Source organism: Peromyscus leucopus, chromosome X (genome assembly GCF_004664715.2).
Source record: "Peromyscus leucopus breed LL Stock chromosome X, UCI_PerLeu_2.1, whole genome shotgun sequence".
Lineage (NCBI taxonomy): Eukaryota > Metazoa > Chordata > Mammalia > Rodentia > Cricetidae > Peromyscus > Peromyscus leucopus.
The window spans coordinates 108,813,370-108,829,145 of NC_051083.1; the positions used below are offsets into that span (position 1 = coordinate 108,813,370).

Genomic DNA, 15,776 nt, shown 5'->3' on the forward strand with positions numbered 1-15,776 from the left:
AAAGTGAAACCACAGAGAAGAGGAGAGGGACTACTGTATAGAATCACCTTGACTAACAATGGGCTTGTGTTTGCAAGCTGAAAATATTTGGAGTAAAAATGCACTTAATACACTTAACCCTCTGTACATCAGAACTTAGCATGACAGCTCTCTGTATAAGATAAGTTATTTACTCTTGTAATTCAGTGACTGACTGGGAACTACAGCTTTCTGCTGCTTCCCAGCAACACCATAGAATGTAGTACTGCACATCACTAGCCAGGGGAAACATCAAAATTCAAAGTATAGCTCTTACTAAATCCACATTGCTTTTATGCTACTGCAAGATCATGAAATAGAAAAATTGTAAGTTAACCTCTCACGAGCTACAGGGGAACTGTCTTCATAGGGAAAACCATTTTAGGCAGAAAGAGTAACATGTGTTGAATATGTTGATACTTGGCATTTATATGAAATTTAAAGAAGGTCAGATTGGTTGGAGTCACTTTCTCTCCAATGCATCAAAAATAAAGAACCTCAATTATTCTCAATCTCATCTAGTAAAAAGTAAAACAAAAGATTGCTCTCCTTTATTATCATTTAGACAATTTTGTTTGGGTAGGAGTTTCAAGAAAGAGCCTCACCTTGGAAATGGGCTTTTAAAAACGGGCTTGAGTAAAAAGGACGGAATGTTGCAAAGACAAGAAATGTCCTTTTACTCTCAAAAGCACCTAGTTTTGATTGATAAATTATATTCTCACCAAATCTTGAAGAACTATTATTGTAATATCTTGGGATGAGTTGGTAGAAAGGAGTGGAAGGCAAGAATAGTTGTAAAGGCTGACTTGATCCGTAAGTTGTATGTTTTGATAAATCATGGTATTTTTGTCTCTAGATTCTATCATCTTACAAATGGTTTTCAAAATTTTATTCCTGAATGCCACATGAAAGAGTTTGTTGATTGTGACCCACCATACATATATACATATGGTAAAACGCACGCACGCACGCACACACACACACACAAACTGAAATAAAGTGTTCCTCTGAAATATTCTCTTATAGATACTTTCTATTGTGTTCTGTCACTTTTGTCCTATTATTAGCAACTAAATCATATTCTATTATTCCAAAAATGCTGCTAGACTTATGAAATGAGTTTTACAATCTAACTATGAGTGTGACCAGACTGAAATGGACACATAGTACTTGCTTACCAGAGTATTAGGTCATTTAAAAGCCTCAGGAAGTCCTAGGCTTCCTTACTTTAGAGATTCCATATCATTTTAAAATGAACACAACTGCTATCCCACACTAAACATTTCATATTTAAGTTTGAAAACTGAAGAGAAGCTGAGAAGCTGACATGATGCTTGGCTTTGCAGACACTCACTTAACATTCATTTGTGGTGGTTTCTCTGCTTTTCTTTTCATACTTTGCTTTAAGGTTGCAAGCATGTAATTGTTCCTTAAGAAATTGAAAGCCTAGGCACTGTGCCTATAAAGTTGACAGTCTAATACAGTTCTGCTCTCAGTTAACAATTATGAATTCATCAGTGGAAAGAAATGATGAAAGATTATTATCTCTGTTAGCTTTCCAGACAGAAAGCCACTGGGGCATAGAATTGGGTGCTTGTTAAGGTGGGGTGTTCCCTCATTGGGTCAAGAGTGACAGCAGAAAAAGACACACAGGGTTAGGAGAGCTGAGTTGGAATTCCTGCTCTATACAGGCTTTTAGGCTCTTTTTGAACCTCAGTTTTTTCCTCTGGATATTGGAGGTCTTATTAATTGTGCCATGCCTACCAAGCAGGAGTGCTATATGGATTAAAATGAAATAATGTATGTGAAAGTACCTTGCAAATTGTAAAGCACTCCCCATTTATTATTAAAATATTCAGTGGGTACTGTTCTTGTGGCTGCCCAGCTTGCTTAGGTTTTACTGAAAGAAAATTTATGAACACTAAAGCATCATTCTCAGGAATGTTTTGTGTGCACAAAGCAGCCATAGCTTAGCACCTATTACTATTAATGTTCCCCTGTTTCTTTCTAACACAATTTAGACAGACTCCTATGCATTCGGAACCTTTAGGAAGTCTAGTTCTTGCAGAAACACCACTCTTTCTTGCCAAACTACTGTACTAAATAATTTTGCAATCATTGTTGCCAATAACCTTGAAGAAAAATAGGATTGTTTATAGCAGTGCTACTAAAGGCAGATGGCTGATTTCCTGAACTTCCAGGACTCTAAACCGCTGCAATTTAATTTAATTAAAATGAAGATCAGGCAGAATGCATTATTATACATTGATAATGTATGCAGACACAGGCGGACATAGGGAATTATTTTGACAAAATTCACATAATGGATGCAGATCAGAGGCCCTGAACAAGCCAGTTCATCAAATTAAATATGCCGTCTCTAGAATTTTAACGGCATCATGAGCTTAACAATAGTGATTTTTTTTATATTGTTTTGCAAGCCATAGAGTTGGGAAGGAAACTAACTAAATAAAATACAATGATTCCCAGACATTATACTTTATTTAGAGCCAGGGAATGAAGCACTAAGGCCAAATCATTTCAAATGCTCACATGGAGTTTTCAGCAGGGCAGTCTTGTCCATGAATCAGACAACAAATTCTTTAAGCTGGGTGAACTACTGATTGCAGCTTTTGTAGTGAACCTTAGGGTGAGTTTTACTCTTCTTCTGCTTGATCAATAAAGTACTTGGATTAATAAATCTTATCAGTTGTCATCAACACTTCTTTTAGTAAGGAGTCCAAATAATCCCTATTGGTAATTTATTCACTCTTGTGTTATACCAGTTGCAAAGTCTCTTTCATTGCAGAAAATGATGGGATAGCCTAGGATTTTAAACACCTCCTACGTTTCCATTATGGTTGTCTTTCAACACTTCAGTCTTCTTTCGTGACATTCTGGTACTTAGATATCACACCAATTACCCACAGCTTAGTTACATGGGAAGCAAGATTGCCACATTTCAAACTAAGCAGCATTTCAATTTAGATATTCTCCATCACTTCAAATTCAGCTTATTTAAATTTGGACTCCTCTTAGTCCATCATCCTGAAATAGGTGGGCCAGAGATTGACAGTTAATTGGTATGAGAAGGAACAAGAGTTAAGGCCTTCTTGGCCATAGTCTTAAACTCTTTGCTATAAGTAGACCATTAAGAATGATGGCTAAGGCCATCATTTCTTATTGCTGCTGTGAAAAAAATGTTACACACTAAAAGAATTCAAATAAAATAATTTTGTCACCTTACAGTAGAAACAGTCATGAGTCTCAAATGGTTCTGAATGAACAAAATCCAAGGTATTAGCAGAACTAAGCTAACATCCACAGACTTTAAGGGTACATCCCATATTTATGTTTGCCACTAGCTACAAGAGTCCACTCATATTCCTTGTTTTGTGGTTTCCATTCCCCATTCTTCAAAATTGGCACTGTTTATCTGTCTCTCAGTGTCATTTACATAATTGTATCTTTCTATAACTCCAATCTCTCCCTCTGTATCTCTCTGACACTTTCAAGGCCTTTCTGATACTATGGAGTCTAGACAAAGTAGTGCAATCTCTAATCACATATTCCAAACTAATCAGCAAACTGAAATTTGTTTGTAACCTTAATTGTCTTTTGTTATGCAGGATGACATACTTAAAGGTGACAGGTGGCCATTTTAGAGAAGGTTTGTTATTTTTATGTTACCAAATAGCTACATTAAGAGTTCTGAATTTAAAAACAATCTGAGCAATGTCATATATAACACCATTGTTACTATTTGGTAGAAAACTTTGTCAATTTCCATTCATCAGTATACTAATTATAAAATGCTGCCATGTTTGTGCAGAGTATGTTCTAGATGTGAACATATCATTCCAATAATCATACATTTATTACCAATGCCTTCATACATTTATCACTTGAATTTTTTAGGGGTTCACAATCCTTCTTCAGAGTAGTTGATTCCCCTATTTAATTATATCACTTATTTAGGTGTTTTACCATTATTAGAAAATTATCTTAGTCTCTATGATGGAAGGAGAATTTACTTGTTCTAGGGGTAAGGCTACCCCCATTGTTTGTCCAATGCAGACTGGTCAGACCTGAAACCATATACACACAAAAACAAAAAAAATTGACTTAGGAAATTGTATTTATTTGTATTGTTTGATTGCACAGTAGTAATTAAAGAAAAAGAGGCTATTAACTTGAGTGTGGGGGGCACAGGAGGGGTTTGAGAGTGGGTAGCTAGGAGGGGCTAGAGGGAGGAAAGAGAGAAAAGAAAGTGATCTAATTATATTTTATTTAAACATATTAAAATTATTGTAAGGAAAAGAAAACACAAATAACAGGTTAGTATAAGTCATGAACATATGTAAGTTATAGATAAATGCTAACGTATATTATAGATGAGACCTATAAATATAAGACAAACTAGGGTTTTCCTTTAATAAAGATTGATGTTTTCTTTTTACTTATTTACTAACCTTTTTCTAAACCAAATACTTTTAAAATGTGTTAAAAATGTGGTGAACACTAAAAATAAACAATCAACCGTTTTCCTTCTCAAGCTAAGAAAAAGAAGATGGAGATAAAGAATATGTAGTAAATAAAGTCTCTTTAGCCACCAGTCCCTTAAATCATGGCTGACAGGGACATTCCCTACAAGGCAGATAATCCATATTTTAGCTTAGGTACTGTTTGTGCAATTATTTTAGCCTTTTTTTTTGGGGGGGGGAAGCTTTGCCAGCTTTCTTGCTCCACTCTAAAATTTTCCCTTAAGTGTATAAAGAACCATTGTTTAACCTTACACTTTGGATGTTTCTAAAGTATTTCATTACCTATTGCTTTTATTATTATCCAATCCTTACAAAGGACCAATAACATACATTAACATTATTTTACTTAAAAAAATCGAGATTATATTTACAAATTTCTGCCCTCCCCTTTCCTCCTTCCCAAACCTCCCAGATGGCATTTTAATTAATGCTGTTTTACAGTCAGAATGACAAACACAGGCAAACAGTAGGAATGAAGAAGTCAATATTAGAATATACACATTATTTTTTTGCTTATATATGTGGCTTACATGTTTCCTTAATTATAGATGAATGTATTAGCGGTTCCCTCATTGAAGATGACTAACTAGAACAAAGAAGGGTTAGAATATTTAGTAATGGAGATATTTAAAAAGAAGAGATGCAATTCATGTATAAAATGAGGTTGGTGATATGGTACGGTCAGAAGCTAGAGTGATACTTCATTCAGTAAAATGCTTACTGTGTAAGCACAAGGATCTGAGTCCAATCCTCTAACTCCATATACAAAGTCTGGTGCTATAATCATAATGTTGGGAAGCAGAGATAGGAGGATACCTAGGGCTTACTAGACAGCCAAACTAGCCAGATCCTTGAGTTCTAGGTTGATTGACACATACTATCTCACAAAAAGACAGACAGGGAGTTATTGAAGAAGACACTTGACATCAATCTCCACATACATTTGTACACATGAATATCAGCGCACACATGTACACATGCAAACAAATTGTGCAGTCACTGAAGAAAATAGTTGGGGTGTTTCTCAGGAATTTAAACATTGTATCCACACTATCCATAAATCTATGTATATATGCAAAAGAATTAAAATCAAGTATTGAAATAAATACTTGTATACAAATATTTCTAGGAGCACTACTCAAAACAGACAAAAAGTGAAAACAGTACCAACGTCCTTGAGTTGATAAATGGACAAACGCGTGGTATATGCATATAATAGAATATTATTCAGTCATAAAATGGGAGAAAGCACAGCTATATGTGATTACATAGATGAGCATTGGCAATGTTATGTCCAGTGAAAGAAGCCAAACTCAAAAGACCACTTAGTGTATGGTGCTATTAGCTTGAAAAATACAAATTAGGGAAACATGGGAAGAAAGAAAGGTGATGGATAGATTTCAGGTCCAGGGGAGAGAGAGGTGTGAAGAGCAACTGCCAATATGTGTGGAGTGGCATTGTTGGGGTAATGACAAAAAATATTCTGGATTTATGTATTGGTGATAGTTGAATAACATTTTGAATTGTGCTAATTGTCTTCTCTAAATGTAGGGAAGGTTTTATGGTGTGTAAATTATGTCCCAACCAAAGCTGTTATTTTTTTTAAAACAGGTTCAGCTTCATGTATAAATCTTGTGAAATGATATTAGAAATTATAATAGTTAGCTCTTCATTAGGCTGTTGGATAAATTTGTACATGTTATAGCTTAAGAAAATAATAACCTCAGGAGGCAGAACCAGTTGGATCTCTGTGAGTTTGAGGCCAGCCTGGTCTACAGAGCGAGATCCAGGACAGGCACCAAAACTACACAGAAAAACCCTGTCTCAAAAAAGAAAAAAAAAAGGAAATAATAACCAATGGCAACATCAACAATTAAACTAATCTCTAAATCTAGCAGAGGACTAAGGAAGTTCCTAAAGAATTGGAAGATAAAGAGCTAGAGAGAAATGTAAGAAGTTTTGGGGTGTTCTGCCTAGCAAAACACACTAATATCTGGGGTTGAAAAATATGAGGCTTTGGATATATATCAGTCATGATCACAGCAGGAATCGGGCACTGCTTACTAAGAGTTTGAATGAAAGTGTGGGCAAAGCTAAAGGAAAAGAAGTGGAAGAATCTCAGATTGGTGGCACTGGGCAGTATTGGGAGGCCTTCTTGCCTTAGAGGAGCAAGGGAGAGAATGATGACACAGAGATCAGAGAGAGCTTTGTAACATGTGACTACTCAAAAGGAAGATAGTCTGAACCTAGAGAAGGAGTCTGACTCTAGAACTTTCTTATAACTGCTCCACTCAAGAGGGAGTACTGGCTGGCCAGTAGCATATTAGAAGTTAGCCTCATGGTAGAGTTCTGAGTTACAGGGTTTTTCTATGCTGTACATTGACTGGCTTACATAATTTGATATTCCTTCTAATTGGAATCTGGATACAAGATAAATTAAGTCAGCAGAATAGTAGGTGAAGACCTGAGAGAAAGGGAATGTCGTTAGCATAATAGTAGAGGTACACTCACTAATAAGTAAGATCCAGTCCCTACTGGAGGAATCAGTGAACTCTTGTTGAAGAAGGGACTGAGGTGATCCAAACATGCCCGTGTTCCTTGTATTCTACTAAAGTTCAACATAGATTATATTGTTAGTCAAATATATGAATCTTAACTAGGCAGAGAAAAGACACCAGATCTTTCATTTTCCACTGGAAAAGGAGAAGAATTTGATACACTATAGTCTAAAAAGTATTGCTTAGCTATGTGGGGCTATAACATAGCAAACACTTCCAAGGAAAGATGTGGAAATAGCTCCTCCAGAAATTCAGCTTCTAATCTGTCCTTAGACTTCTGGGCAATATGGTAATATTTTGAGTCAAGCTTATAAGAAAAATCAAAAGTAATAAGAAATTAGGATGATGTTTTTTATTTAACCTAAAGAAGTAATAAGTTAATGGAGTCTAACCATCTTAGACATAAATGATAATAAGTAGAGATGCCTATATGTTAGAATTTTGTAGATTCTAAGTGGAAATGACAGTCTAAATGTCAAATTCAAAAACAAGGCCTGCAGAACAGCACACCAAAGGTCACTGTTAGAAGGCAACATTCAGTTCTGGAGACAGTTATAAGTTGGATATTGTGTGATTCCTGTGGTATGCTACTTTCATGAAATTAAAATAATTTTTAAGCAAAAATATATCGAAGAGGAATTCCAAGCAGGTCCAACGTGGGTGTATACATTAAAAAGAAATCAATAAATATTCCAAATTCAAATAGATACAATCTATTATATTGTTTTGTAAGCAAAATATTGTTATTTAAATAGAAATACTTCAACATACCCAAAGCTTCTGCCAGGCCCCAAACCTTCTGTCCATAGATGTCTGTCTTGTTCCAAGCAAATGTGTAGACAAGATTAATTGCAGCCGGAAACCACTTCTGTGTGAGTCGTCCTTCCACAGCTACTGTAAGGTGTACTTTAATCATGCCCACAGGAATCGTTGAATGTGTCAAAATGATCCGTAGCAAAGTTTGATATCCGGGTGTTCGACTGCTCAGGTAACTCAGCCTCACAAAGCTGGAAGGAATGGGTATTTCCTCCTGTACAACCTAAAATTGAAATACACACACACACAAAACAAAACAAAACAAAAATTAGCTCTCCAGTGGTCACAGGTAGGAGAAGCCATGTTTTATTGTCTGAGAAACAGACTAAAGGACAGTGAATACTGGGAACTACTGATGTCAAGTCATGTGTTCTCAGATTTTTATGAGACTGGGCAACCAAAGGTTTTGAATTTTCTATCAAATCTGAATGAGAATGAGAAATATAGCCAATGCTACAGATTGCTCTCATCTTCTGCTACCAGGAATGATTGTAAAGAACAATTTTATTCTTTCAACAGTGTTCCAAAAAATTGCTTAGCAAGAGTCGGGAAAGATCACATTGCTGAATGTCAAGCAATTCAGTGCTCTGGGCTCTATTAAGGGGTTTTCTTTTTTATAAACACACACACACACACACACACACACACACACACACACACACACACACACCTTTGCTTGCTGATATGTCACATATCTCAAATTCATTGCTTATTTAGGCTGGGCTTTCTAAGAGGAAAGATCGCAGATGCAGGCTCAGCAAGTGATATTTAATGACAAAGATTGTGGGATCCCTGGAATTAATCTTCACTGAAGTCATCAAGTTTGTTTACTTTTGAGCTTTGGAATGATCTGGCAGGTCAAATTTTTAATCACAGTTTTTTTTTTCACATTTTTCTTTGTGACTGTATGTACAAATGGCTAGATATAAGTTCTCCAACTTGGCACCAATGAGAAAAACGAAAATTCCCACTAATTCCTCTGTAAATCTTGTAGTAAACATTGGTTTCAGAGTGAAAATGCCATTTGGCTTTGTAAATTAATTGCTATTATTTGTTTATTACTGCAGATGGAGTTAAATATCAAAAACTGGTAACTAAAACTGAATCTTATATTTCATTATTTTCATTTTTCAAAACAAAATAGCCGAAGAGGCCATTTTATTCAGTATATTTAACATAATGTGGAGTGTGTAAATATTTTTTGTCTTGTTTCATTATTAACATGTAAATTGGTCCACAGAATTGACTGTTAAACACAAAGCAACACATACTTTTCCACGTTTGGATATTTTTGTTATTTCTAATCACCCAATCTCTCTTGTAAACCCTTTTTAAAAAAGATTTGTTTATTTTTAATGATAATTTTTGTGTGTGTATCTGTGTGTCTGTGTGTATGTACATATGAGTGCAGGTGCCCACGAGGGCCAGAAGAGGGCATCTGATCCTATGAAGCTTGGAATGAGACTTGGATTCTCAGGAAGAATAACAAGTACACTTAACTGCTGAGTCATCACTCCAGCCCCTCTTTTATACTCTTTGTCCAGTACTTTCATCTCTACACTATATGTTTCATATTAAAATTGTCTACTGCCTTTTTTCGTATTCTATCTGTATTTAGTGATAGCACATTTGTTTCCTTAGTATTTCATTTCCATAAGGAAATACATAATTCTAACTTTGAAAACCTTTGTGTTAAACAAAGACCTATACTTTCTAGTGATATCTGTGGAAGAATTAGATATATTCATTACTTTCCTGCTTTTCTTATTTCCTAAGGAAAAGTGTTAGAATAGCCAGAAAGGGTTATTTTTGTGTGAGGTCTTCTTTAGTAGGGAGTTCTGAGAGCTTTGGGGCTGTTGTGATGGAAGTAAAGTCAACTCAGTCTTGGAGTGTCTATTGAGCTCTTTTAGGAGTACACTTCTTGATTTTTGGATATGTAAGACTTATAAGTCCATTTATGTGGCATCCACTTTTAAATATCATAGAATGTTTCTTTAATGTTGTTAGGAATGGTACTATGACTATCAGAGTGGCTTAAAACTGAATGTCCAATAAATAATAATTCTCAGGAATGCTGAATTATAAAGCACAAATACTTAGAAGTAATGTTGTGTAAAGCACACCCCCTCTAGGCTCGAAAACCATCTTTACTAAATATAGCTAAACAAGAACTTCCATACCTTCTGAGAACAACAGTAAATACAACCTTCACAATGGAAGAAAAATAGATTTTTAAAGCATCTTCAATTTCAGAACCACAAACACTCCAAGCTCATTGATTTACTGTTATCACTATTAAGCTAGCTCATCGTGCTTTTTAGGGCACTGTGTTAATTAGGTCAAAGTTGAGCACTTCTCTTGACAGCTAGTTTATCCTGCTATTTGAGGGCCACAGATAGTGCCCTAATATCCTTGTCAATAATGTACTAGAAAGACTTCATTTAAATGCTTCACTTGAAAAATTGAGGCATCCATATTATAGGGACAACAAGAATGACAGAAAAAAGCCCCAACCATAATACACTGCCAAACATCCTAATGACTATAACTTTATACATGTGAAGCCCAATATGCTTACCTGCAGCTCAGGAACAATAGTTCCCCTTTCTGGACAGGATCCTCCAAATGATGTAAGTGGTGAAGGAAGCACTATAGGGTTTGGGCTGATGAAGTTGGAAATATCACAGGATGGTGTGTCTGCTACAATTCTCTGCATGATTACTTTCTCCACCACAATAAACTGATTCCAGGGCAACCAGAGTGTTCTCTTTTCAGACAGGAAAGGTGAACGGTCAAAGAGTAAGATGACAGAGATACCACCAATGGCTACAAGGTCAAAGCTAAGAAGAAAAAAAAAAGGAGAGAAGAATGAGGAAGAGAAAGAAGAAGAGGAGGACAGGGAGGTAGCAGGAGGAGAAGGAGGGGGAGGAGAAGGAGAAACATCATGAATTACATGAGCAGTCAAAAAAACAAATTTTAAAATAAAAATAGGTCAATTATAGCTTTTTTATTACTTTTGGGAAATAATATCTATTTTATTTTCTGTTTTACAAATATCCACTAACTTGGTGTTCATTTCATGGATGATTTCTTTTTATCATTCAGTAGACTTTTGATATGGGATTTTGTACAAGTAGTTGATATACCAATTTTAATATTGTCTTAAACAAAATCATTACATGCATTTTTTTGTAAAGCCAAATCTGACAATACTGCTTCCCCCTGTATTAAGCATCACACAATGATGACTAGTTTATTTTTCAGGATTTTAAATAAGCATATTCATCCTGATAAACTCTATGAGTAACTATATATAGTATATATATTTATAAATATGTATATATACTCTTTATACATATGTGTAAAAGGAAAGAGCCAAAGGTTAAATGTCTTGTTCAGGGCCACAGACACAGTGTCAGAAATAATACAGTGTCTCTAAGAAAACTTTGGGAGAAACACACCAGCACAGGAAAAGTGATCAGGGAAATTAGAACTAAACCATGCATGAACCTCCTGCATCTAACGACCATCTTCAGCTACTGATTATGCTTGAATTCCATATTTAGGATTTCTGATTCTGGCTTCTTACTGAAAGACAATTGGTAACTCTTCCTACTCATCTCTGCCTCCAGCTCTTCTGTATCTCTGACAAAAGAAGACTACTCTTCTGTAAGCCAACTATGTCCTGCAACAGAAGTGTTCTCTGACAAGACTATTGTGTTGGAGCATAAAAGCCTCAGATTTCATTTCATTCTGCACTGATGGTTCCACCTCACTTCTTTTTTAAGTACAACGATGTCTTTGAGGTAATGTAATTGAAAACACTCAGAAAAATAGAATATGATAAAACGTAACATAATGATAAATCATTATCATATCTTAAAAATGGATAAAAGACAATATGATGCTCCTTAATATTCAAAGCAGTGCAAGTCCATAAGAGAACAATATAAGCATATCCCGGCATTAGAAATTCTCCTTCAGTAAAAACACTTTTTCAATGCTAAAAAGCCTGATATGGAAACTGACCAAACTATGGACATCTGCTGTGGATATCACTCTATATAAATAAAACACTGATGGCCAGTGTCCAGGCAGGAAGTATAGGCGGGACAAAGAGAGAGGAGAATTGGGGAAACAGGAAGAAGGGAGGGAGAGACACTGCAGGCACCGCCAGGACAAGCAGCATGTAAAGATGCCGGTAAGCCACCAGCCACATGGCAAGGTATAGATGTATAGAAATGGGTTAATTTAAGATAAAAACAGTTAGCAAGAAGCCTGCCACGGCCATACAGTTTATAAGTAATATAAGCATCTGAGTGATTATTTTATGCGTGGATTGTGGGACTGTGGGATTGGTGGAACCTGGAGAGAAGCCCTCCAGCAACAGACATCTTACACACTTCCTTTATATGACATTTATTAGGGTAAGTCAAGTATTATCATTCATCTCTTGTTGAAGAAATTTTCCAGGTAAAGATAATGAATAGTAGCAAAGGATGGATAATACTATATTGTTCTTGTTGCCTTTTTAGTGAAGTAGCAGTAATATTAAGATGGATCCCAAAAGGGGAATTTTATGAACTGAATTAGGAAATAATCTTGGTTTGAACTAAAAAGTAAATCCAAACAGCTTGTACTTTTAAACAGAGTGGTTGAATTCATGATAGCATAGGGACAGTTTAAGACAAATGTCATGGGGGGAAAGTCCAATACTATGTGTCAAGAATCTTTCCTTTTGATCACCTTTTACAAAGACATGACCTCATGTACTTTGCCAAATGCATTTGCTTTGTATGAACATTAAGCCTTGAGTCCTTAAAACTAGAGTGCTTATTTTTTGAAAAAAGAAACAAACAATGACAGTAACAAATATAAAGACACAAAAGGTAAATAAATAATCCAAATAATAACATATCTATCTAGGAATTATCATATTTCTACAAAGATTAAGCAGACAGAGCAGTCACTATTTTTGTGTGGGAAGAATGAGTTTGACTTTAAACACATCGCAGCTTGAGTCTCATTTCTATCTTATTAACTTTGTGTCTGAATTAGATTTTAAATCTCTGTGAGCTATAGTTACATATTATTAATAAGAGATCTACTATTATGTATTTATATTTACAGCAACTGCTATAAATGAACACATTACTTCTGTAAATAAAACAAGGAATATATATATATATATATATATATATATATATATTCATATATATATGAATGAAGGTAGATCTCTCTGTCTAAATACCTACACTTAACATATAAATGTTCTGGTTTTTCTATCTTCTTGGAGAGCATTGACTCATGCTTCTTTTCTTCCCACCTGGTTATACATAGGAAATATTGCCTGGCTTACTCATTGACATGGAAGTAGAAGGCAGATTTATGCCCTAAAACTAGTGTCAACCATTGCAATGCCAAACAGAATGTCCTCAGATTGACTTGTTCTTTGACATTTTTCCTGTCACAAAACTCCTCCATTTATATATCATTAAGAATATGTTCTCATGTTATATGACAGGGAGTATAAAGCTCCAAGAAGGGTCGTTTCTAGATTTTCACCAATCTATAAGATGTCAAGCCAGTCCAGTACATAGGTGGACAATTATTGAAACCTCTATGGTGCCTTATGATATTCATTAATTGGGACAGATCAGAGAAACTGTCTATATCTTCCAATCTTGAGAGAAGGTTCCTGAAACACCTAGTATTTCTCAGGAACCTACTTGTAAAAGTTATTTCAACTCTGTACTGACTGTGAGTTACATATCTGTACTGAAGGTGGTAAACCATTGAAGCAAAGAGCAAGATTACTTGAGTTGAAATCTTGTGCTCTGTTCTTACCACCAGTGTCAATCTCAGTAAGTTTTACCTTCTGCTGAAAAAGGAAGATATAAATAATGTTGACCTCATAGGGTTATTAGGAAGAGAAAGATAATGACATTAATAAACATATTTGGCATACAGGAAATTCTAATACATATTTGTGCTTTCTTTAGACTTGACTTTTATTTTGTGCTACTCTTGTCCTTTTCTATCTGAGTATGTAGACTTCAACTTCATAGAGTGCTCAGTCGTCTATCATCATCCTTCCCTTTGCTTTGTTTTATAAGTGCTTTTGTCTCATATCCTGTATCTTCTCTGTGTCTCTAGAGATGGTTTTGTCAATTAGAAATTTGTTCATAATGGAGAAAAATAATCTATAGTACACATACAAATTTTATTTGGCATAAGCTTGCCCAGAGGTAAGTTAGCCTAAGATAGTGATGGTGGGAATTGTAAGCACTGCAGCAGATTCTTGGGATGGACACATGGAGACAGGAGGCCTTCTCGGCACCTGGCATCTCCCACTCTGTCTACTTGGTATCTACATGTTAATATTGGCTTCTCTATAGTCCTTATTTTTTGTTTTGAGACAAGGTTTTTCTGTGTAGCTTTGAGCTTTTCCTGGAACTCACTCTGTAGCCCAGGCGGGTCTCGAACTGATAGAGATCCACCTGGCTCTGCCTCCTGAGTGCTGGGATTAAAGGTGTGTGCCACCACTGTCTTGCTATAGTCCTTATTTTTGGATGTATTTTCCATATGATATTGTACTTTAGAAATGTACTTAGTCTGGGGTAGCAACAAGTAGACATATAAAAGGAAAATCTTTCACAGTCATGTTATGTCTAAGAAATGCTAATGGGACAGTCTGGATGGTATTTAGGGTACATATTTTGAACATATATACTCTTTATGGATCCCAAGAAGAATGTCATTGCTAGAGGCAACTCATGCTACTATCTTCCATTTACATAAATCTGTTTTTCACAGAAAGCTCATCAGAGGAGGGTCTTGACATTTTAAACACAAAGTGTACAAATGTCAACAAAATTATTCTCTTTAATGTTTTCTGTAATCAGGAAATAGAAGCTTTTAGACATTTTAGACATCAAGATTCTTTTACATTTTTTTTTATAAATATACAATGAAGCAGTGATTGAAATTGAAGCCTCCATCACACCTCCATGACAGGTCATAAGAAGTTAAAGAATCAATTCTTTTCTCGATTAATACACATGGTTTCAGATACTGGCATGGCAGAAGGTAGTTTTGTGTATCAGTTACTGATGAGTGAATGTGCAAAATTCTGTCATTCAATCCAAATGAGAGAAAGGTCCACTTGAAGTAACAGAGAGTTCTAATTATGGAATATTTGACAGGAAATATTGTTTCCCTAACAGCTTTGTGAAGCTTGTTATAATAACTTGATGGCTGGTTAGTAATGTAATTTACATATAAATAATTTCTAAAATCTCTAAAACCAGTTTCTTGTCTTAAGTAGGTTAAAAACCTCTTTATGGTCTTTAATTTTTACACACATTTTCTTGACAGGCAGTTGGAAAAAAATAAATTCAGCACAGCTCAAGTTGAACAATTAGCATTTCTGAAGTGGGTAGGACTAATAAGGGTTGATTGTAGGTTCTTGAAATAAGATAGTCTCTCATACTGTGATAAAGCTCTGAGCCAACAGTTCTTTTTGTGAGTACTGAAGTGGTTTGTTATGAGTAGGACATGTTAAGGGTAACCACCTGGAGACTAGGGTACCCCAAGGCTATTATTATAGTGTTCCCAAGTGTCATAAATAGCTACCTTCAAGATGGACACATGGGTCTATTGACTCAAGGATTCTGAATAAGTGTCTATTTATGTGACAGCAGCAAAAATGTTTTTGGGGAGAAAATCCTTTTCTAGAGTGAAAAGGCTTAACTTTGAGGTCATATTTCCCAGGTCTCAGAGAACCTTGGTAGTTGATACTTGACACTAACTCAGTATAGTTACATGGGTTGGCCATGCT

General features: G+C 35.4%; 1 protein-coding gene across 4 annotated transcripts in view; it reads right to left on the minus strand.

Moving 5' to 3' along the window:
• Tenm1 (teneurin transmembrane protein 1) overlaps nucleotides 1–15,776 on the minus strand; it is an 829,897-nt gene that overhangs the window by 126,336 nt on the left and 687,785 nt on the right. For all 4 annotated transcript variants that reach the window (XM_028881639.1, XM_028881638.2, XM_028881636.2 and 1 more), the window contains 2 exons: nucleotides 10,515–10,776; nucleotides 7,892–8,159 (listed from right to left, as the gene is read on the minus strand). In XM_028881639.1, coding sequence (XP_028737472.1) covers nucleotides 7,892–8,159; nucleotides 10,515–10,776 — 530 coding nt within the window. The remainder of the gene's footprint in view (nucleotides 1–7,891; nucleotides 8,160–10,514; nucleotides 10,777–15,776) is intronic.